The 24,129-nt window shown below is 36.1% G+C and overlaps 1 protein-coding gene across 1 annotated transcript; it reads right to left on the bottom strand.

Annotated features, from left to right (window-relative positions):
* Positions 1–1,716: 1,716 nt before the first annotated feature.
* Positions 1,717–23,918, bottom strand: LOC123656550 (unconventional myosin IC). The gene is made up of 20 exons (XM_045592220.1): positions 23,845–23,918; positions 23,389–23,545; positions 19,328–19,443; positions 16,037–16,107; positions 14,645–15,036; positions 13,971–14,183; positions 13,201–13,463; positions 12,395–12,564; positions 11,843–11,997; positions 11,316–11,456; positions 10,943–11,084; positions 10,083–10,200; positions 9,582–9,695; positions 8,212–8,453; positions 6,705–6,974; positions 6,056–6,183; positions 3,256–3,474; positions 2,513–2,613; positions 2,188–2,290; positions 1,717–1,825 (listed from the first exon to the last, which is right to left on the bottom strand). Exons 1-20 carry the CDS (start codon positions 23,916–23,918, stop codon positions 1,811–1,813), a joined length of 3,204 nt encoding a protein of 1,067 aa, XP_045448176.1. The 3' UTR covers positions 1,717–1,810.
* Between the last annotated feature and the right edge of the window lie 211 nt (positions 23,919–24,129).

The raw sequence follows: 24,129 nt of genomic DNA, 5'->3' as shown, positions 1-24,129 counted from the left end.
CAAATGTAAAAATGTACCTAACTTTTTTAAGAATAAACTACTATGAATTATGGTTTTTATTCGATTTTTATTAATTTAGAAATCCTTTTTTCTACCGTGATTCTTTTTATACATTTTACTTGTTGTTTGTCACCCGATGCCGTGGTTGGCAGTGATTTAAACTTTGGTGTAGGTTTAATTTCCGTTTTGGGTCTAGTTTATATCATTACATAGTTTAAAACAAAATCGCTTCCCGGTGTCTGTATGCTTAAATCTTTAAAACTACACGACGCATCTGTGATTTCGTAAATAAATACATATTTTGCGTTGATATTGCAAATATTTATATTTTATATTTAGAATCAGCATTGCACCCGTGCGGAGCTGGGCCGGCTCGCTAGTATTATTATTATTATTTAAGATAAACATTTCAGCGTTAAGTTGCTTACCTAGGGAAGAAATGACTAAGTACCTACTTACGGGGCTACACTACTTCAGCTCGAATTCAGATTTCATCCGTACTAACACACACATGAGAATTGAGAGCGCTTGGTTGTTCATCGCGCGAATTATATGTATTTTCTCCCCACAAACATTACCAATAGTTATTTTTTTAAAACGCATCATATAAAATGTTCTTCATACTTATTTCAATTACCATGCTTAATCTCAAGTCCATAACTTCTATATTTACTGAGATATTAAGGTTTTAATACAAAAATAGAGGTAACTTTGCGATTTTTTTGTATCGAGAAAATTTTATGGAACGGTGTTTTCGAAACATGAAAGATAGTTTATGTCCTGAACTTCACCATACATAAATTTCAAACTTAAATATTCAGTAGTTTGGAAGATATGGACATTCTGCAGAGTGGAAAATAAGCAATTTGAGGTAGCATACACTCTTAAATATTAAATTTTTAAACACGTGAATATGATAAAAAATTTAATTTAAATCAAATAAAAAAGTTTAGGCGAATAGGAAAAATCTCAGTTTACTGTTGCGATCATATTGCGTAGGAATTAAAGAAAGAAAAAAAAACATTTTAATAAAAATATGTATATTTCATAAAGTGACTACAAAGGAACTGGCTTACAATAAGGCACGTGTCGCCTGTATAAATCTACTTATGGCCAAACTTCAAATAATTATCCATCACTCTGGTAACCTTTATCGTGTAAATCTCAATAAGACGCTCTATTTTCCCTATGTACACTTATTTAGGCACCTTAGATTCAGCTTATTCCTTAAATACATAAAAATGTGTCCACAATTAGTTTAACATTTTTGCACCTGAATAAACTTAATTTACGTATTTAGTATAGGTATAAAAACCAGTCCAATTTAAAATTGTAAAGTTACCGATGTTAATAGTATTGATTAGAATTAAATTAAATGTTAGTAATCGTTGACACATTTTTTAATTTAACATTTTTTCATTCTATGGCATAAATTACTAAGTACTTTGTACGAAAACACTTAATTAAAAATTAAATAAGAATAGAAAAGGCTACATTTTAATTTTGTTTAAACCAAAAATACATAATTTTATACAGAAATTATGAATTATAATATTATTTCATGATAAAGTATAAAAAACATAAATTATTCTTACTCATAACATGATTTGTAAAATAATTTTGAAATAAATTACTTCATTATTCGTATAAAAAATATAAAAAAGGTTATTTTGATAATTCATATATAAAGAAGTTTTGATTATTAAACATTTTCAATTACTAGTAATTAAGAAATTTTTTATTTCAAATTGACTGCAATAAAAATTGGTGACTATAAATTGAATACAGATTTATTTTTAATACTGGCACTTTAGGGTGTGGCGACCTGTAAAAGTAAAAAAAATGTATTATGATAAGGTAAACTTAACACTGTAATATTACCTGTATTGATTTATCCTTAATCCTTAATTCTGCAGTAAAAATTCAGAAGACTTAAAAAAAATCCATGAATCGTTTTGTGCGTATGGCATTTTAGTTAATAAGCTTTTTTGAAAATGTACTTTTTTATTCTGAGTATAATTTACTGCTTAAAATATAAAAACATTATTCATTATTATATTAAGAGTTTACCACTACATTTAATTAAAAAAAAGAGTACCACTACATTTATTTTTTTAGTTTTAAAAAGTTAAAATAAGCTATTTGAAGTAAACGTGTCATAAGTCAGTAGTCACTAGTCATAATTACCACAAGCAGGTTGCCGCTCTTGGCGCGTTGTATGGCGGGCTGCGGGCCGTTGGTCACCTCGATGGTGCCGCCTTGTTTGCCGTTCACGAGGTTGTGTGCGATGCTGGAATAATCATAGGTCATGTTAGTCTAAGATCACATAAATCTAGCTAAATATTCTTTTGTCAAGCTATAACAAACAGAAAAGCTTATATCAATTCAGGAAATTACGTTCAATCGCCATAAATTTTTAGTCTATTACAATTTCTTTGATGATTATAAATTTCTGTATAATTTTAGTCTAGTTTTTGTGCTGTTTTGTTAAATAATACCAAATAAAACTTACGTCCTCGTGTCGACAATTTCGATCAGTTCGGGCTTTTTAGTGTAGTCGGTGACAATAGTGAGAGCCTCAATAACGTGGGAAACGGATATTATAAGATCACCCTGTATTCAAGTGAAAAAGACATTAGAATTCATCGACGGCAAGAAAGACTCGTAAATAATATGTATATGAATAAAATATTAATGAATGAAAGGTTAAAAAAAGACCAATCAAATTAAATTATATAACATTGAGAATTATGAGGATGAGGTTTAAAATAATAATTGTTTTTGTTCGCAAACGAAAAAAATCGACTTCAATTACATCGACAAGTAATTTAATGTAAGTTGACGAAAAAATTTACAAACGCAGTAGTCGTCACTACGATTTTTGAGGGATTCCCTCGATTTCTTTGGGATTCCATCATCAGATCCTGGTTTCCTTAGCATGGTACCACACTTGGAATATCTCCTTTCAAACAAAAAAAGAATTATCAAAATCGGTTCATAAACGACGAGGTTATCTCCGATCATACTTAAAAAAAAAATATGTATGGTCGAATTGAGTAATCTCCTACTTTTTTGAAGTCGGTTAAAAATAGGTAAGGTTAAACGGAGTGGGACGCAGGGGGGAGGAAAGAAAGAGAGAGTAATACTGTAGAAAGAGGGAAGGAAAAGGAGAAAAAAAACCGAGAGAGAAAAAGGAATGAGAAGAGAAAGGGGGGGGGGGGGGCGGGAGATAAAAAGAGAGTAAGAGCGACCAACCTTGTCCTTCTTAAGGTCCTGCGGTATCTTGATAAGCACGAGCTCGTCGTTCTCATTGGTGACGACGACGTGCAGCTTGTCGAGCGGCAGGCGGTGCTTGAGCTTGAAGGTCTTGCGCGACGCGGCGTCCAGCACGTACAGCGCCGCGTCCGAGGCCAGCAGCGCGCGCGCGCGGGGCTTGTAGCCGCGCCGGTCGTACTTCACCGCCGCGCACGAGTACTGGGCACAGGCGAGCGGGCTGAGTTCTCATAGCATACAGGACGGGCAGCAGCGACCTCTGACTGCGTCACCAACCCGCCTGCCCAGCGGTGATTATGGGCAACATACGTGAGTTCGCGCCACTTTTGGCGTGAACTTATGTTCCTGTTGGTGAGTAAGGTCACCAGAGCTCCTGGGGGATTGGAGGTTGGGTCGGCAACGCGCTTGCGATGCTTCTGGTGTTTCAGGTGTCTATAAGCTACGGTAATCGCTTACCATCAGGTGAGCCGTACGCTTGTTTGCCGACCTAATGACATAAAAAAAATGACCTATGTCCAGCAGTGGACTGCGGTAGGCTGAAGTGAGTGGGCTTACTGAGAGATCTTTATACAGCTATTGTTGGTTAAATTATTATCGAAATTTATATCAAGTACGATGTTTGGAGTCTATGGAAAAACGTCTATACAACCACGAACGGTATCCTATACTTTATACACGCATTTCGACGAAAGTGTAGAATTTGTTAATTGGCTTGCAGAGTTGGTCTTACTGACTTGACTCTACTTGAGATCTGTTAGCTTTTTGCCAGTGCGAGCCATATTGTCTTCTTAGTTCTGAGCAACATTTTAAATTAAATAAAACGAGAGTGCTTTAAATCACACGACTGAAGTAAAACTTCTTTTGCACCATCTATATGTACCTATGTACTTAATATATACATGTACCATTTATACATACATATAGACGGATCTCTCTCTCTTGCCCCTACAGTAATATACGAAACGTAACTCTTATCTCCTTCTATCTTCACTAACTTATATCCTTTTCTCAACTTCCGTTCGCCTCACCCGATCAATCACACTTTTCGTAACGCTCTCGTCACGCATTCACCAGCTCACTCCCCAAGTCAAGTGTGCGTCAAGAAGTTAAACTTCAAAAGTTTCGAATAGGACAATATAGGGGAACACCGGGCAAGATGGGGTAGTTAAGGTTTAAAGCTCCAGAAATCGTAGGGGTTCATGGTTTCATAATCATATTTATTCTTAATCAGGCTTGTAGTTATCAATCTTACATATTAAATTTAAATCAGGAACACAGCACCATAGAATTGTTAATAATATAACAAAATGTAAAATATGACATATCACCCCATCATGCCCGATAGGTCGGGTAAGATGGGGTGGGCCTAATGGGCAAGATGGGGTATAGCCATTCTCTCGACTATTCAGGAGTGCAGAACTCGCAAATGAATGTTGCTTCGGCATCATTATCATCACTCCTGCGCAGCCATAATGTAACCATTTACCACAAGAAGAATAAGCAATCCAACCTTTCTTGGAGTCGAAATATAATCCTGTAGAATGTAGGCAATGAGTGTTTTCGGTTTCAACATCACTATTTTCAGAAGACGACTGTCTAATACGTTTCTTTGAATTATATTTCTTTGTGGCTTTAGTCTTGAAATAGGTTTTGTTTCTCTTCCTTTTTCTGTTTTCGCTCCTTTTTTCTCTGTCTGATTTCCTTGTTTTGCTTTTTTAACTTTTCTGTCACATTTTTTTTTAATAAATTCTTCTAACTTAACTCTTAACAACTTCTGTTTATAGGGTGAAGAGGTTAAAATAGTAGTTTTACCGCGTTTTTTCGTCACTTTTAATGTCTTCTTGGTCACTGGAAGAGGCAATAGTTGCTTTGGGCTGGCTAATGCACTAAATTAGGCCAATAAGAAAATCTAGGGGAAGGCCTCAAATTTAAATATGTGTTAATTTCAGTTGTACTAGTTGTCACAACTGTTGAAGTAACAGGATCTGTAACAACAACTGCAGTGCTCGTTGCTGTTGTTGTAAGAGGTGCTGCCACAGTATCTACAGTTAAAAAAACCGATTTCTATGTCTAGTACATAATCCATCAAGCTCATCCTCTTCTTCTTTTTGCGAAAATACTGGTACCCAAAGGTACCTTTACATTCTTTTTTAGCCTTTTTTACCTTTCATTCCAATGTAGTTTGTGGGACTAAGAAAAATTTTGCAGCCAACCCCATTTCTCGCTTCAAAACAACTTCTATCGCCTTGTTCAGTGCTTCCCTTGACCGTTTTCCTCTTTCTGAGTTTCTTTTATAAACATATATGACTTTTTTTAAATATATACCATGCTAAAACAATATATAAAAAATATAAATAATCAAAATCGTGTCAGGCAATATGGGGTATCAGATACCCCATCTTGCCCGTTGATTCGTTTCAAAATTAATATTCAAACAAAAAAAAATGAATAATGTTTCATAACAAAACAAGTTATTACCTGCTACTGCAATGTACTGTAGATAGGATTAACCGAGGTGCCGCTTAAAATTAACCAAATACAAGTTTCATGCACTACGAAACGTACATATAAGAAATTTTAATACGAACAAACGAAATCTATTTTTCGACGATAACTAAAACAAATGAATAGCCGCCGTGTTAGTACTCGTGTGACTAAGAGTTGTCGTGGCGGCCAGTAGCGAGATGGCAGAGCGAATGAGATTGATCAATTTAAATCACCTGAAAAGCCTGATGCCCCGTCTTGCCCACCACCCCGTCTTGCCCGGTGTTCCCCTACTCACGATGAGCTTCTCCCCGGCGGGCCAGGCGGGGGAGGCCATGAACGTGTTCCGCAGCACGCGCTGCTCGTCCGACAGCCGGTCGGCCACGAACCTCTCGCGGACGCTGGCGGGGTAGCTGTTCTTCTTGCCTGCGAGGTGGGTGTTGGTTAGAGTTTGCTTTCAAATATTCATTGTTTTCTAATGTTTACGCGAATTTCACTCATTATAATAAAACAAATTTTTCGTCTGACACCTCGGTCCTCCCGGGACCGTGGTTGCTGTAAACGTGTAAGTAAAAAATCTAATAAACCGCAATAAAATGCGAAAAAATCGTTTCATTATAATGTTAATTGTTCCTTTATATAGTACGGTTATGTTATGGTAGATGAGCGTTGTTCAAAGTTTTGCTTTAAAATATTCATTGCTCTTGATATAGTAATGTTAATTTATCACTAAAGATAATTTTTGGTTTGTAAAAGACCTTTTGAAAATACTTTAAGAATGTTGTAATCCACAGACTGCATATAGCTAAGCAAACAAACCACCTTTAGCTTATGTACTTGTTGGGTATAGTCCTCATCGTCATCGTATAGTCATCGCTAGATGTAAGCGATGCAGGCGCTTACAAGTTAAATGACAAGCTTATACGTGTGTAGATTATAGTCCTCACCCTTAAACATCTTTTCAGCCAGAACCTTCAGCTCGAACTGCTTCTTGTTTTCTGGCGAGAGGGCCAGACGGTACCGACGCGCTAGATGCAGGCGATGTAGGCGTTGCAATTCACGTGAGGCCTCCTGGCAAGTAGCGGGACACGGTGGCCATGACATGTCCAGAAGGTGAGTAGGTAACCGAGTCGATAAGCGCTTCAGCCAGTGAACCTTCGCGATGCTCAGGAAGCGACGGTTCTCTGGTGTTTCTGGACCGTTGCGGGTGATGAAGCCTAGGGAAGAGAGATTTATTGAGCATTCGATGAGAAATGACTTTATATGTAAAGTTGCGTTTTGATTGTTTGTTTCTTACGTAATAACCATTTAACATAGAATAGCCTATCTTCAACAGATAGCCTGAAGCGAAACAAATCGTAAAATCGGGAGATACGTCTTTGTTAAGAGTATTACTACATTGTTGCCATTTATGTCAAGATTGCTGGAAATTCGATTAACTGGTATAATAATATAGCATCAGATCCATCTGTGATTTTCTGCAAGAATCAAATCAACTCATCGAACTTATAATATTTATTTTTACTGTTTATGTGTGTATGGATCTTCCTGGCAGGCCCGAGGACCTGTCTGGGTACGGGCCTTGAGGTTACACTCTTTCACCCGGGCTTTTCTCACCGAGGCACTTTACTATTAAAGTTGATAACTTATTATCGTTGTATGGTCGATCATTAGTTCCTAAACAAACCACTAGAGAGCGCTGCTAGGTATAAGGTGCAAACAATCGTTTTAAAGGAGTTCGTGGATTCGTGCAGTTTTAGATTTTCCAAAATTTTCATGTATTTTCTTATCTATCCTTGGTTATTGCTTTAAGAATTTGTTATTAAATAATTAAGTATCAACTGTAGAACATTACGGGGAAAGTAACCTGAATTGAGTAGTGTAGCATATTTTATAAGAAAGTCGTAAGAATCCCAAATAATATTAGTTATAAGAGAGTATCAGGTATTATTCAGTCAACCTTGTTGTGACATGATCTAAATAATCTATATCGGTAATTATAAGTGGATCAAATAAAACCATTCGAGTACTTCATTTGAGTGTTTTCAAGATTTTAAGTGATTTTAAAGTATATTTAACATTTAATTTTAACTCACGTACCTGTGTTCTAAACTGTAATTGAATTAAAAAAATGGCAGTTATAGAGACTGCCGATAAAGATAAAGCTTAGAACTTTTAATGGTAAAATTTGCATGTCGGTGACGCGAATGCACGAGATGTCACCCATCCAACTAGCCTTCATGAGCATGTCGGGGACGCGAACCCATAAGAATTTCTACCAAAAGTGCCCTACGCGCCTACAGAAGTTTTCGCTTTAAAAATTGATTAGAATTACTACCAACTTAGAAATAATTACTATAGTACAATTTGTTTAATTACTCTTCCATTTTATTTACAATAAGTGCATTTACTGGAAAAAACGGATATTAAGTGTAAAATCGGATGAGCACTGACCTTTAATAAAGGCTCTGATAACGCTGGCCGCTTTCTTTCTCCTCTCCTTAAGCTTCTGAGCCAAGAATCTTCTAACCCACTTCTCTATAGTGATGGCAGCTTCCTTCATCTTGAGGTACTGCTTCCGCTGGTAGTAGCCTCGCCAGCGACTTTGAATTATGGTGGCGATGTCGTTCTTCTTAAACTGATATGCGTCTTCAGTGTCAAAGAGTGTCTTCGGGAAGCGGATGAAAATCTTCGTACTGAAATATTGTATTGAAATATTAATTGGGTAATATTGTGAGAGTTGCGACATCGCTTCTAAAGTCATTCAAACCCTGATTTTTGAAGTGAAACTTATTTACGAGCGCTTAACTTGAGTAATCTTTTGAATACGTGACGACAGCGTTACGAAAAGTGTGATCGGGCGAGGTGAACGGAAGTTGAGAGGGAGATATAAGTTATTGAAGATAGCAAGAAAGAGAATAACGTTACGTATATTACCGTAGGAACTGAAGAAGTTTTACTTTAGTCGTCTAAAGAATACTCGTTTTGTGTTAATTACTATATGAAAAGTCATTAGTAAAATAAAAGTATGTAAATGAAACCACGAAAAATACGGTTCATGTGATGAGAAAAAAAAAATCTTCATGGGTATATTTTTGAGTGAAAAATGAACAAAGTATCAAAAGGTACAAACGGCGGCCTTGTCATTGAAAAGCGTTCTCTTCCAGACAATTGAGGGCCACAGGAGATGGTATTGTGTCAGTGTAAGGTACAAATTGTGATTTAAAAATTAAAAGTGAGATATAATACATACACATATCGATATTAAAGTTGAGTTTCATGAAAATGCTCCTTGACAGACTTTTAAAAAGAAAAAGGGTCTAACGCCGAGTTGCACGAAACAAAATTAAAATTTAAGTAGCGATTAAACTAATTTAATCACAAGAATGTCACACAATTCTTGCGATTAAATTAGTTTAATCACTACTTAAATTTTAATTTCTTTTCGTGCAACTCGGCGTTAGTCTATTACAATGTTCATCAGTAACTGATTGTATATGTTAATAATTGTGTTTGCTCGCAAATGAAAAAAAAAACCGACTTCAATTACATAGACAAGTAATACAACGTAAATTGACGAAAAAAATTATCAAACGCATTAGTCGTTACTACGATTTCTCTAGGATTCTATCATCAGATCCTAGTTTCCTTATCTTGGTACCACCCTCGGGATATCTCTTTTCCAACAAAAAAAAAAATGATTATCAAAATCGGTTCATAAAAGAGGAAGTTATCCACGAACATACATAAAAAAATATATACGGTCCAATTGAGTAATCTCCTCCTTTTTTGAAGTCGGTTAAAAAGTGGTTTTTATTACTTACTTGCCCATTCTGTATTCTTCCTTTTCGTACTTCAGCGCTTCTACAAGTTTCTGGACGCCGTCTCTGGCCGGACCGCGGTAGTTTGGCCAGGTCTCTTGGCTAAGGCACTTGTACCTAAAATTGAAATTGGTATTCACATTGTATAATTTACTTAATATATAGTATTACAAAGAAAAGGATATTTAAAGTTTGTTAATTATTTACTATGTCAATTTTCTAAAACTGCTAAACAAAAATAATGAATTCTTTCAACATTACAAAGCTGTCTGTTCGTTTTGTAGTCTGTGATTATTACAGATAATTAATAGTAGTAGATCTAATTTATTTTAATTGATTGATTCAGGCTGTAACATCCCACTGCTGGTCATAGGCCTTTTTCTCTCCAAAGAGCACTATTGTAAGTAAAACTCCAACACCATCACAATCATCAGAAAGGATCGGAGCGTATTATCGGTAGTAAAACCTCAAGAGACTATAGTACAGTAGTAAAGTGTGTATTACCGCTCGAGGAAGGCCTCGTAGGTGCGGCGGTAGGCGAAGCCAGCGCGGCGCACGCGCAGGTTCTCCATGAGGCCGAGGTACTTCACCTGGTGCGACACCAGCGCGTCTTCGAAGTGCACTGCGGAGCAAAGAGGGGGGGGGGAAGTGCGGATATTGAGCGCTGATGACTTTATTATTATTTTTTATACAACTTGGTCGACAAACAAGCGTACGGTTCACCTGATGGTAAGCGATTATATATTATAGCTTATAGACGATATATATTATAGCTTATCGCAAATGCGTTGCCGACCCTACCCCCAATTCCCTCAGGTGCCCTGGTCACCTTACTCACCAACAGGAACACAACACTGCTTGAAAGCAGTATTAATTAGCTGCGAATTTTTAGCATTTCCTGATGTGCCCTACTTCGGTTGCATGAGTATTTACATATGTATATAGACATTTAACGAGTACCAAATATTTTTAAATTTTTATTTATTTTTGTTCTGATCAAAACTATTATTTGTTTGCGACTCCTGTGAGATGAGTAAGGCAACCTACACGCTCACGCCCACTCAGAACCGAGACCTCAATATCCGCACCGAGAACTTGTTTATGAAACAAGGAGTAACTTGAAACAAGAACTATCCACTGTGATGCTTAATTGGGTATTTTAGACTGCAAAACATATTAAATTGTTTCAAATGTTCTATCGAGAATACTATTCTAAACCAAGGACCAAAAGAAGGACAAATTTGAGTAAGGGAGTCAATATGGTTGATTATTTTTATATTCATTATGAATTAGATGACTAAGTATCACAATAATTTTCTAAAAAAAAAAACAATGAAATGAAAAAAAAATAATTAAATATTTACTCGGAGTTTTGAAGTCATTAGGCTTAATGCATCGGATGTAAGATGGCTCCTTGCTACTCAAAATCTTGATGAGCTCATTCAAGGAGTTCTTGAATTGAGTGATCGCTGTCTCTGGCCGTTTCTTGCTTGACAGGTTTATGTCCTGAAAAATATGTTGTGCTATTTCATTTGCGTTATTTTTGGCCAAGTTAACAAGAAATCCTCATCATGTCAAATGTCATCTATAAAAATAATTATATTGGTGTTTGGAATAGTGATATCACTTCAGCCTATCATCAAGGTAAAATTTTCACCTTATGCTGATGTAGGCAAAAATTACAATATTTAATATTTACTATCACACTTCCTGTTAACACAAGGACATTATAATTACCTTGAAGCAGGAAGCAGCGATCTTATTTCCACTGGACGCCATGACGCTCTGGAGGTCTCTGAACAGCAAGTCGTTATTCTTCTCTATGAAGGTGTTCACATTGTATGTCACCTCTCCCGCGTAGTGGACTAGACAGAACTCCTGTAATTAAAGAGTGTTTTGTAGGCATTTTCTACTTATTTTTATAGTAAGAGTGAGCAGAACATGCTATTTCATGTTAATTGGCCACTGTCACTCAAGCATATCTGCAATATTAGAGTACTACTCTAACGGGTGCGTTATCAGTCTTTTGGGAAAAGGTAGACTTTGAACATAATTTCAAAGTTGCAATAATAATACCTACTTTAAGTGTAAATATTTTCTGATTTTAAAATACATTTATAGTCGTAGTCAAATCTTCTATTTCGTTGCCAAGTTAGATTGTCACTTGGTATCTTAACGCATTCTTTATTGTTTTGCTTAATGTTAGTGGAATTTTAGATTTTCTATTTCTATAACTCATATAAATAGTGATGTTAGTGACTCACGTCTCTTCCCATCAGCTTTTGTGTCCTGGAGTCGACCTTCTGGTGTGACTTGTAGTGCGCGTGGCCATCTAACCGTTGCGTCAGTTTCTCGAGGAAACTGAGGTCTGTGGCGTCTCCTGGACGGAGACATTCGTCGTCCAAGACTGATATAATACCTACGTAGACATTTCGAAACACATTAATGTAACGAGTAACACTAAATTAATAGACATAACTAAACTAGATACTGTATGTAGATGAGTAAAATTTGAATTACAAGTTACGCCGGTTACTTTAACATTTTTGGCCAAAATTAAAATTTAAATTGATAAGCTTTTAGTTTATGTTAAGTACTCTTATGCCGTTTTAATTTTAATCTAAGGTTATAAAGTATCGTAATAGTCAAAATTCACATCATTTTTGTTACTTAAATTTGACATAAATTGTTTTGTTATTTCGACCATTTTTATCCTTATGAAATATCAGTATAATGTAAAGATAATAATTCAATCAACATTAATTTTCACCGATTTCTTAAAATAGTGCAACCAATTTATGCCAAACTAAACATACCTCTATGCCTCTCCTCGATGAGGTCGCAAATGATGATATTATTGAAGTACTCCACAGGTTCCCATTCGATGCCCTCGCGCAAGTATTCTTCTTGTTCAGACTTCAGAGTCAACTGAATGAACAGCTGCTGTAGTTTCTCATTGCAGAAATTGATGCAGAACTGTTCGAAACTAAAAGAATTTTGTTTTAAGAATAGGATAATTTATAAACTGAATGCTAACCAATATGGTTGGTTATCAGCTTAGTTTAATGGAAAAAAATAATATGAAAATGGAAATATGTGTTCAAAAAATTAAGTATAAGTGTAATTTCGAACAACTCAATGACTACCGTGGAAATAAGATTGATATTTGTGTCATACTTATCCGTCACACACTTCACTTCAGCCAATCGAAGTCCACTGCTGGATATAGGACTCCCCAACTCCCCTGTTTCTATAGCAATTAGTTTAATACAGTCAAATCTACTAACATCAGCACAATTTCCTTGATTAACATTCAAATCTGAGAAAAATCTATATCTATAATATAAAAATGAGTCGCTGAATGTGTTGCTAAGCGCAAAACTCGAGAACGGTTGGACCGATTTCGCTAATTCTTTTTTTAAAATATTCCTTGAAGTACGAGGATGGTTTTTACGGAGAGAAAAATTCTAAAAAAAAAAATAATAAAATTAAAGAATCGACTGTTAGGCGATACGAAGTTCGCCGGGTCAGCTAGTCTTCTATATAATTGATAGAAGATTCAGAAGACTTTTACTATAGTACAGATCCCAAAGTAAAACATGAAACATTGCACACAACTTACCTATTCTTGGGGAAAATCTCAAATCCATATATATCAAGAATTCCAATAACGGACGACCTCGGATCATCGTCCTTAGCGGCCAACGACGTGTTGACTCTGGAGACGAGCCAACTGAAATGTTTATCATATATCGCCTTGGCGAGTGCATCGCGGGCGTACTGCGCTTGTTCCAGGTCTAGTGGTGTACTGACCACGTCACCACGAGCGTCGATAGTACGGCTTGTGAGTGCTTGGCGAAGTTGACTGGTGTTGACTTTTAGAAGCTGTTGGAGGACAGAGGTTTGGTTGGTTGGTTTCATCAATGTTCTTTTGGTTTATTGAAATTGAAATATTTAGCTGATTTTTCTTGACGCAACAATGATATTTTATATAAATAACTGTAAATGTGCTGTGTGGCTACGGCACTAAAGAATTTAGCCACCCCCTCTCTTCCCGTGGGTGTCGTAAGAGGCGACTAAGGGATAACAAGGTTCCACAACCACCTTGGAACTTAAGAAGCCGACCGATGGCGGGATAACCATCCAACTGCTGGCTTTGAAATACACAGGCCGAAGACGGGCAGCAGCGTCTTCGGTGCGACAAAGCCAGTACTGCGGTCACCAACCCGCCTGCCCAGCGTGGTGACTATGGGCAAAACACATGAGTTCACGTTATTTTTAGCGTAAACTTGTGGAGGCCTATGTCCAGCAGTGGACTGTATAGGCTGTAATGATGTAATGATGAACTGTAAATTGTTATTTCTTACAAATTCCATTAATAAGATCACTTACCTCAGCAACGTTTTCACTGTTGGCATCATGGTTAAGTATCTCGGAGTAGCCCTTGTCGTTCTGAACGAACTTCACGTTACCGAGATGTAGTATGCTGGCCACTATCTCGAACATTTCGTTCTGTTCCTCGTCAGCTATTTCGATCACCTTCATCGCTTCTCTGACTGTTCGAAATTGGTCTGCGTCGCTCGACTTTTGGCTAATTGGCGTTACCTGGTGGTAGGAAATTTAGTTTCATTTTCGTAGCCCTATTTAAAGTAGAAGTTAGAATTTTTTTTGTATGAAAAGTAGAAATGGTCTAAAACTGGTTAATTTAAATAGTTAGCCAATTAGAACTGCTTGTTGGCAAATCTTTTTGTAAGTTACTTATTTAAAGTAGACTCTTCATTATTTGATAAAAAAAAATGTGTTGCCGCTCAAATGTGCACTATATTCGCTTCAATCTGTAATATCCCACTACTGGGCATAGGCCTCTTTCCCCATGTAGGAGAAGGATCAGAGCTTAATCCACCACGCTGCTCCGATGCGGGTTGGCGGATATATTCCCTACTATGAGTAACGATCGCTATCAGGTGTACATGATAACAACTGAGACCGACGGCGACGGCGCTATATTACTATTACACAATTTATATATTACTCTTGTATCAACTTGTAATTATATAATAACTTACCGAATCTGTTGTATATTTGTAGACTTCTGGTCTTCCTTGCAGCCTCAAACGCTTTAGCAACTCCTGGTCACCACCAGATAGCAACTGGTAGAAGATATGGAAGTTCCTCTCACCAGACATTTGACTGACCACCCTCGATTTTTCTAACAAATAGTTCAGAATATGGCCTCCTTCAGGCGCACCTTCGTAGTTAAACTGAATGTCCATGTACTTGCCAAATCTACTGGAGTTGTCATTTCTGTGAGTCTTGGCATTGCCAAAGGCTTCGAGTAAGGGATTACTTTGAAGAAGCTTATCTTTGACTGTTTCTACGTCGAGTAAGTGGTTTGTACGAGCTGCGATGTATTCTAGAAGCTTTTTGGAGGCTTCAGTCTTGCCAGATCCAGATTCACCTGTTTATATTGAAAAATAAACATATTTTGGTGAATAGTTTACAGTCATCACTTTAGTCAAAAGTTCTGCAAGAAACGGAGCAGACACAAATCATTATATCATATACTTAAGCTAAGTAGTTATAAATAAACTCAATTTAAACTTTTTTTTGAGAACAATTTTTGTAGGTAGTTACAAATGTGTATTAATTATTTATTACATTTTCCAAATATTTTCTATAATAGAGCAACATTTTTGATTAAGATATATATTTTCATTTATGATATCGATTTAATCAATAGACCTTATTACTCAATAATTTGTAATAATTTGTAATCGTATAGTACGTAATTTTATTTTCCAAGTGAACAGCTACTAATACTTAGTATTAAGTTACAGTAAATTACTTGACCGTCATGTCTTATGGGAGATAAGTGACGTTTTTTAAGGCTTCATGTTAGATAAACAAAAGGGACCGTTCCTGTTGGATAGGTTAAAGTAATCAAACTTCAGGTCAAAAAGTAGAAGAAGAAGAAGAAGAAATATACTTTGTTGTGCATAAAAGTTAAAGTACATAGGAATCTTAAAAAATAAAAACTTACAAAATAATAATATGCACAAAGGCGGTCTTATCGCTAGGTAAGCGATTTCTTCCACACGACCTTGGGGTAGAGGAGATTTTAAAACAAAACAGAGTAGGGTCATCAAAAAGGCAAAACAAAGTGAGTCCTACAATCTAATAATATAATAATAAACATATAAATAAATAAATCAAGCTTCAGGAAAGGAGAAGTGACTCCTGGAACCGTACGAGTATTTATATAAAATGTTTAGTAAAATATTACCTACATAAATAAAAATAAATTACCGAAATGTATGTACGCGTGTAATTTTCGAACGATTGCACCAAATTGGATAATTCTTTTTTTAAAGTGTTTAAAGAAATTGATGTATTCATTATATATTGAAAAAATCGCGAGGTCAACTAGTAAAATTTAATAATTAATAAACATTCCTTACCTGAGATCAAGATACATTGCTCTCTGTGTTCGTACACCAGAGATCTATAAGCGTTATCTGCGATAGCAAACCTGAAACAAAAGATATTAGTTTAATAAGAGCATACAACTAGGTCGGCAAACAGCCTTTCGATAATCCCACCACCAACCACTTGATGGTAAGCGGTTATTGTAACCCATAGATGGCTTCAATATCAGAAACATTACAAATGCATTGGCGACTCTACCCCTAACCCTCTCCAGAAGATCTGGGTGTGTTACTCACAATAGGAACACAACATTACTTGAGATCAGTATTATTTAGCGTAGTTTCATTGAAAATAATCTAATATATAAAATTCTCGTGTCGCGGTGTTTGTAGTTAAACTACTCCGAAACGGCTTGACCGATTTTTATGAAATTTTGTGTGCATATCGGGTAGGTCTGAGAATCGGCCAACATCTATTTTTCATTCCCCTAAGTTATCAGGGAATTGAGAAGGTTAATAAAATTTATGGCAAAACAACGTTTGCGGGGTCAGCTAGTTATTATATAACATTAATTCATTAGTCTTATTTATTGCGAGTTCATATTTAGTTAATTAAATTAAATACCATTAAGATAAAAAATTTAAAAAAAAACCTAAAATTAGAAATATCAATTTTGAAGTCGTCTTGCGTCTAGTAGAAAAAAGTTGGTTTTGCTTCCGGATTTTTGATTTTCGAATATATCGTGTTCTAATTTTAACGATTCGTATTTTTTCAGTGTACAACCGGAATTTTGTAGGTAGAAATTAAAATTTGAACATATGGAAAATGAAAGCGAAATAAAAATAAGAATCAATATTGTTTTATTGCACTAAGTAATATATAAACAAATTCATATAACTTTATTGCAAATATTTATGGACGGCGGTGTACCATTAATTTTCTCATAATGTAGTCATTTTATCGGAGATATAGTCCAGTCTATCGGTATTCGGTATCAAGTGTTGATAAGGACATAGCATTGTGTTTATCACATAGGTACAATAAACAAAATAGGTATTGAGGTAATACTATTATTAAATACAAACATAATTTAACCTAAACGCTATGCTATTTATACTTCCGACAGCAAAAACTAAACATTTCTCTTCTACGTTTCCTAGGCAGGCAGGTATTCGCATGTACTGTATATAATATTTCAGTGTGTTTTTCCTCAAAACAAATGAATGAAGTGAAACTGCCGGGCACAGCTAGTATGATACAATAAGTCTGTTAAATAGAAACAGTACTTTAAGTTCAATTGTACGCATCTTGGGCCTAAACTACTTCCTATACATATTTGACTTTTTTTTGTATTTAGCTTGGAATTTTTTGGAACGAAGTTCCTTACGGCAGGCTTGACATTTGGCTGGGCGAGCGAACTGAAAAAAATGTGATACTAAAACCGTAAGAACAATATATAACGGAAGTGACGTAATATCAGTCACACGACTGTTAGTATGACGTTTGTAAAACTAAAATATTACTAGTAAACTTTTTTTTTAAATATTTATGTAATTTGATACTGTCGACAAAAATAAATAAAGCCATATGTTTTTTTATTTCACTTAATAGTTTGAATTATCATTATTATTATTTTGTTTGATTTATTTTATTTTACGATATTTGTTATTTACTAAAACACTAAATTTCCTAAATAATTTTATGTACTTAATTAAAAACCAATCAACAAAATTAAAAAAAAAAAGAGAACTAGAAAATGTATTTAAAATTCAATATTTTTTTTCAAGTTGTGTTGCTTCTATATTATCCGAAGGAACTTCGTCTTACCTGGTGTCCCATGACATCACATAATTTTTGTTATTTTTTAAAGAGTAACTATTAAATTTCTTCTTCAGCTTTTGTGTGAAAAACTGTAAATACTAACTACCTGCCTAAGTATCTATATCATATGATTATTTTATTGAACACTAAAATGTAAAATGTGTTAAAAGTACCAAGATAACACGTGACAAAAGTGTCTTTGATATGATATCAATTACTTTTGCAGTGACTGGTTCAGATTTTATGTACCAAGTTCTTTTTTATTTATTATAATTATTAGGTTCTTTAGATTAAGATAATGAAATGAACGTAGGAACTATATTTTTTGGCTATTCTCTACCCAGGGGCGGCTCTAGTCCATGTAGCGCATGGTGCAAATTATATCCTAAACCAGCGCGTCTTAAATTTTATGTCTCAAAAATGTTATAAAATTTAAAATAATGAATTTGATACTCTGCAATAATAGTCGATTATCGATATTTCGTAAATACCTATAAATATCAACAATATCTACAGATTTTTAAGTGTTTATATATAGATACTTTGTGCCCTTTCATACAGCTCTTGGCGCCTCCTAATTCTACCACTCGGGCGCACTGCACCCCCTGCAGTATAGGTAAAGCCGCTCTTTTTTTACGTGGGAAAAATCTGTTATGGATACCCTCTGGCGCGGGGGTACCGGAGGGTTACCCCGGCACAATGGTGGGGTGACCTCGCTCACAACAAGGCCACCCCTCAGACGTGTGGGGTCGTGTCGTTCTGCCGGCCGAAGTCCCCCGACTATCGGCCGGCGACCCCATTATTACGAGGGGAGGAGGAGGTGGGCAAGCCGTCTCCTCCTTGCCCCCGTACGTCTTCGCCGGGGTGGGCTAGCAGGGGCGTCTTCCTCTCTGGCCCACTCTGCTGTCTCCTTCTGCGTCATTACCTCTTCGCAGAAGGAGACCGCCGCCTGCCACGATCTTTCGCTGTCAAGCATGGCCTTTACGACACTCGGCAGCGAAAGAATCCGTCCGAGAACCGCAGAACGCCGCTGCGATTCCCAAGCGGTGCACACCTCCAGCGTGTGAAGCACCGTATCTTCTGGCGCTCCACACTCGTGGCAGGCTGGAGTCACCTCCCATCTCGCGATTTGGTGCAGGTATTTACCGAAGCACCCATGTCCGGAAAGTACCTGCACCAGACGGAAAGTCAGCGGCCCGAACCGCCACGTTACCCACTTCCGGAGGACCGGCTACACTGCGTCAACCGTCCACTGCCCGGGACTGGCGGGGCTAGGTCCTCCGTCCATCGCCGCAACAGCCTGCATGCGTGGGTAAAGCCGCCCCTGCCTCAACCTAAGGTCGTCTGGAAGAGATTTAGCTACAAGGCCGCTTGTCGTGTATCTCTTCTTTTTACTCCTATATATCCTTTGTAATACAATAAAGATTATATAAATAAATAAACTCTTAACATTTGTAAAATAAAATAAAAATAAAAAGTTATTACGAGTTATCTTTACTCACACGTGTGGTGGAGCCTCAAAGAAAGCCTTCTTGAAGTACAGTTTGGTCTTCTCCTCAGTATAGATCGGTAAATTCTTGTACGGGTTCACGGACACCAATACATTGCCGATGTATGTCTGAAAATTATATAAGAAGGTAAATAAGCACTTTGAATACGCTTCAGCCTGTAATATCCCACTACAGGGCATAGGCCTCTTTCCCCATGTAGGAGAAGGATCAGAGCCACGCTGCTCCAATGCGGGTTGGCGGATATATTCCCTACTATGAGTAACGATCGCTATCAGGTGTGCATGATAACAACCGGGACCGACGGCTTAACGTGCTCTCCGAGGCACGGTGGGGAGACCCACAAGGACTGCACAAACACCCAGACCACGGCAAACACTCTGAATATATGTTATGTTATGTTAATCTTTCATTCTTATTTACTTCTACTTCATAACTTTCGAACGAAAAAAAATTTGATAAACTTTTTTATGTACGTTATTTCCTGAAAGAAATTGTAAAAAAACATATGCATTCACGAAAAAATGAATAGCGCAGGGTAAGCTTGTTTATATTAAAACGGGATTTGTTGGTCATTTTGAGCTCGCGATATTTGGCACTATTGCAAGAGATTTTTGGTCTTAGATATAAGTCTCACCGCTATTTCGTTTTTTAGATTTTTTTTATTTTTATGTCACTACGTCAACAAACAAGCGTACGGCTCACCTGATGGTAAGCGATTACCGTAGCTTATAGACGCCTGCAACACCGGAAGCATCGCAAGCGCGTTGCCGACCCAATCCCCAATCCCCCCAGGAGCTCTGGTCACCTTACTCACCAACAGGAACACAATACTGCTTGAAAACAGTATTATTTTGCTGTGATCTTCTGTAAGGTCGAGGTACTACCCCAGTCGGGCTAAATATACGTAAGCAAACAAGAGCGTAGCTTAAATAATAAAATATTTTAGTGGGACCGAAAATTTACCAAATTCCTGCGTATTTGAGATATTTCAGCAAATCATAGGTCTATATTAAGTGATTAAACTATAATATGATTAAGCGGAAATATTTGTTTTTTTTTTTTTTTATATATATATATTTTGAAATGTTTGTAATGGATAAACTCAAAAACTATTGAATAGGTTTTAAAAATCTTTCACCAGGAGGTTCTAGTCTAACGGGAGAAAACAGTTAAAATTGTGTAATTCCATGTGGATTACACAATTTTGACTGGCTGAGCCGCAAGCGCTAGTGATACATAATTAAAAAACATATTTTTGTGCCGTGAGTTAATTTTAAACTAAGAAGTTTGGGTTTGTTCTCTATTCATCTGTTCGTCTATTTTATCAAACAATTCGCTTTGATTTACAGATCATTTGATTTACAGATCATTTGATTTACATTGTTTTAAACTAATTTATTGATTAAAAAACCCAAAAAAGATTTCATATTATCTTGGTTAAGATAACTCAATCGACAGATATACTTTATCTCCAGCTATCTTGAGTTATTATATTAATCTTCTAATTATGATATCATTTTAAAAACTCATCCTACATTGTTTTCTATTCCAATCAAAACTATCTTTAATCAAGTAAACTTGAAAAGCATTTTCGAAACATTTTACAAATGATTGTTTCTTTGATAGGTGATGTGGAACTACCACCGATTCTGGAGAGGAATGTCTACTCGTATTATGTAGAGAAGAATGGGCGCGAAACTCTACAATTACCCTTTAAGAAAATTTCATTTAGACATCTCATACAATCTACATATATAAAAATGAATCTTTGTCTGTTTGTCCTTTATAGGATCGTAAACTATCTATTTGATCATGTCATGATCTTCTGCAGTGTTGTGCATGAGCCTATAAAGGTTTTGAGTTGGTACGACCAAAAAAATAAAAAATAAAATAATTGTATTTGCTCGCAAACGAAAAAAAACCGACTTCAATTACATCTACAAGTAATACAACGTAGATCGACGAAAAAATAGTCAAGTAACTACGCGTTATCAAAGATTTCTCAAAAAGTAGTTATCAGATCTCGATAAAATTTAAATATGACCACATGATAAATATCAGCTTCCGATTAAATTAAAAATTATCAAAATCGGTACACCCAGTAAAAAGTTATGCGGATTTTCGAGAGTTTCCCTCGATTTCTCTGGGATCCCATCATCAAATCCTGGTTTCCTTATCATGGTACCAAACTATCCCTTTCCAACAAAAAAAAAAAAAAGAATTATCAAAATCGGTACATCCAGTAAAAAGTTATTTAGGTATAATACAACGTAGGTCGACGAAAAAAGCGTCAAGTAAAAATGCATTATTAGATATAACTCGAAAAGCAATTGTTAGATCTCTAATAAATTTAAATGGGACCAAATGTCAAACACCGCCTTTCGATTAAAAACATTTTTGTCGCAATTGGTTCACCCAGTCAAAAGTTCTGAAGTCACATACATAAAAAAACAGTGGAATTGAGAACCTCCTCCTTTTTTGGAAGTCGGTTAAAAAGCGAAGTAACGCTCGCAGTGTACAGTTAGTATATCATAAATATTTTAAGATTCGATTTTGAACATTTTGTAAGGTTGTCAGACAGAATTTTTGGTCATTTTTTAATACACTTCAAAAAAGGTTACTCAATTCGACCGTATCTTATACTATTAAACGAGCAATTCTTGTATATATATATCTATATAATCTGAATCTCGGAAACGGCTCCAACGATTTTAATGAAATTTAGTATGCAGGGGATTACGGGGGAGATAAATAAATCTAGCTAGGATTCATTTTTAGAAAATGTCGTTTTATCCCTGTTTTTAGGCAATGAAAAAATGGCTACAATATCGTTAGAATAAGAAGGTAAATTTCGGATCTGTCAATAAAGTTGTAGTAGCTCAGGGGAAATCGGTCGATCGCGCTCGGCCGAAAAGATCATGGTTCGAATCCTCAAGTTTTCCAGATCGATTAACGTTTTTTTTTCTTTTTTTTTCTAAAAAAAATAAAATCGAAAAATATTATTCATATTTTATCAATATGTAATTCAAAAAACACGATTTACTAAAAATACCGAGCTAAGCTCGGTCACCCAGGTCCTATATATATATATACACTAGTAGGATTATTAATATTTATATTACGAGTGGAGTGGAACAATAGTAATAATTTATATTTAATCCTAATAACTACTAAGTGCATTGTCCATCTTATAAATATGAATAATTTGTTTAATGCCTTCGACTCAAGTGGGTCCAAAACCAACACAACACAATCACAAAAGCTAAGACCACGCCAAACATCTGTATGTACGAGTTTTAGCATTGTGTGGTGATCGAGCCCGCAACCGCTAGCGCAACAGTCAGTAGGTATGTGAATTAAATCGCTGCGCCAACGCGTCGTCAAATGAAATCCAAAGGTCAATAGTAAGTACTAGAATTTGCATATGCTTTTATATTATATACCTACACATTAAACCAAACGATTTTCTTGAAAATATTAATTGATTTCTAGAGTATCGATTTTTTTGTTTACAATAAAATTTACGAAAGAATGATTTCATAGTAATCTTTGTTGAGATAACTCGACGGATAGATTTACTCTGAGTTATCTTGCTATTGTATATCATTTCAATACGCTTCCAGTGGAAAGGTTATTTAAATAGTCATCTGAATTTATTAAATTCGTCTGTTACTGCCATAAAGACATCGTTATTTTTAAGCTATACCCACACAAAAACCAAAGAGCAGAAAAACAAAGTTTTTTAAAATTTGTGAGCTCTGATTTTTATACCACTTAGATGAGCAAGTGTAATATGTGCCTCCTAAAGGTAAGAGGTTACCGTAGCATATAGTCACCCTTAGCATCAGACAAATCACAAACGCGTTTCCGATATAGATCGGATAGACGCAGATGACAACGCAGAGCACCACATGAGCTCTGGCTAAGTAAGGCTACTCACATCAAAAAAGTATACGAATTGTAACGGTATTATTTGCTCCCTATTCTTTCAAGCTAAAATTTCTTAACAATTTGTAATAACCCTTAGTTCGTATACGGAGTCTAGTACTTACATAAATAATATTCTCGCGAAACCGTTTCTTCAAGTTATCGATAAAGGCAGCTTCAGAGCGGAAGTCTTCGAGCAGAACGAAGTCCTGGACGCCCACGCGCTCGCGATGCTGTAGGGCGTGCTCCATGACGCCTTGGACGGACACTGGACGTAGATACCTGGTGACAAATATTAAATATTTACATTTAAGCCGGACTTTCTATTATACATGTGGGTGGGTATCTTTCTTTAGAGACGTATGAACTAACTTGGATTTAATGTCTGTAAGCTTCTCACTCTTGGGCGATGTCTTATCAAAAAAATATGAGTCGGAACTCAATCCAAAACGTTGGTCCATTACGGGAAGGTGGATATTTTCCCTACCATGAGTATCAGTCACCATCACGTGTCTATGATAATAACAAGAGTATAAGCAAGTCTCCTTCTTATATTTTCCGTTGCCAAATACTTGTTTTACCAATTTAAGCTCAATTTAGTAAAAGAATTTAAACGTTCTTCAGTGATAGCTCTTTCAGCTCTGTAAAGATCCATTTGATTTGTCCATTATTATTAGTCATCTACATTTTATCTTATCAAGATGATACAAACAAGACTACGTCAGTTTTAAAATCAAGAATCATAACAATGACGTCATTTTTATAAATGTGTGAAGCGTACAGGTCAGAGATGTGTTTAACATTGTGGATGGAGTTGAGGGAATTGTGGGATTAGAGTGGACTGTGCCCAGGTTGGGCATCGTCTT

The sequence above is a fragment of the Melitaea cinxia genome, chromosome 9 (genome assembly GCF_905220565.1).
Source record: "Melitaea cinxia chromosome 9, ilMelCinx1.1, whole genome shotgun sequence".
Lineage (NCBI taxonomy): Eukaryota > Metazoa > Arthropoda > Insecta > Lepidoptera > Nymphalidae > Melitaea > Melitaea cinxia.
The sequence above is the reverse complement of the archived record's forward strand: the minus strand, read 5'-3'. Positions and strand labels throughout refer to the sequence as shown.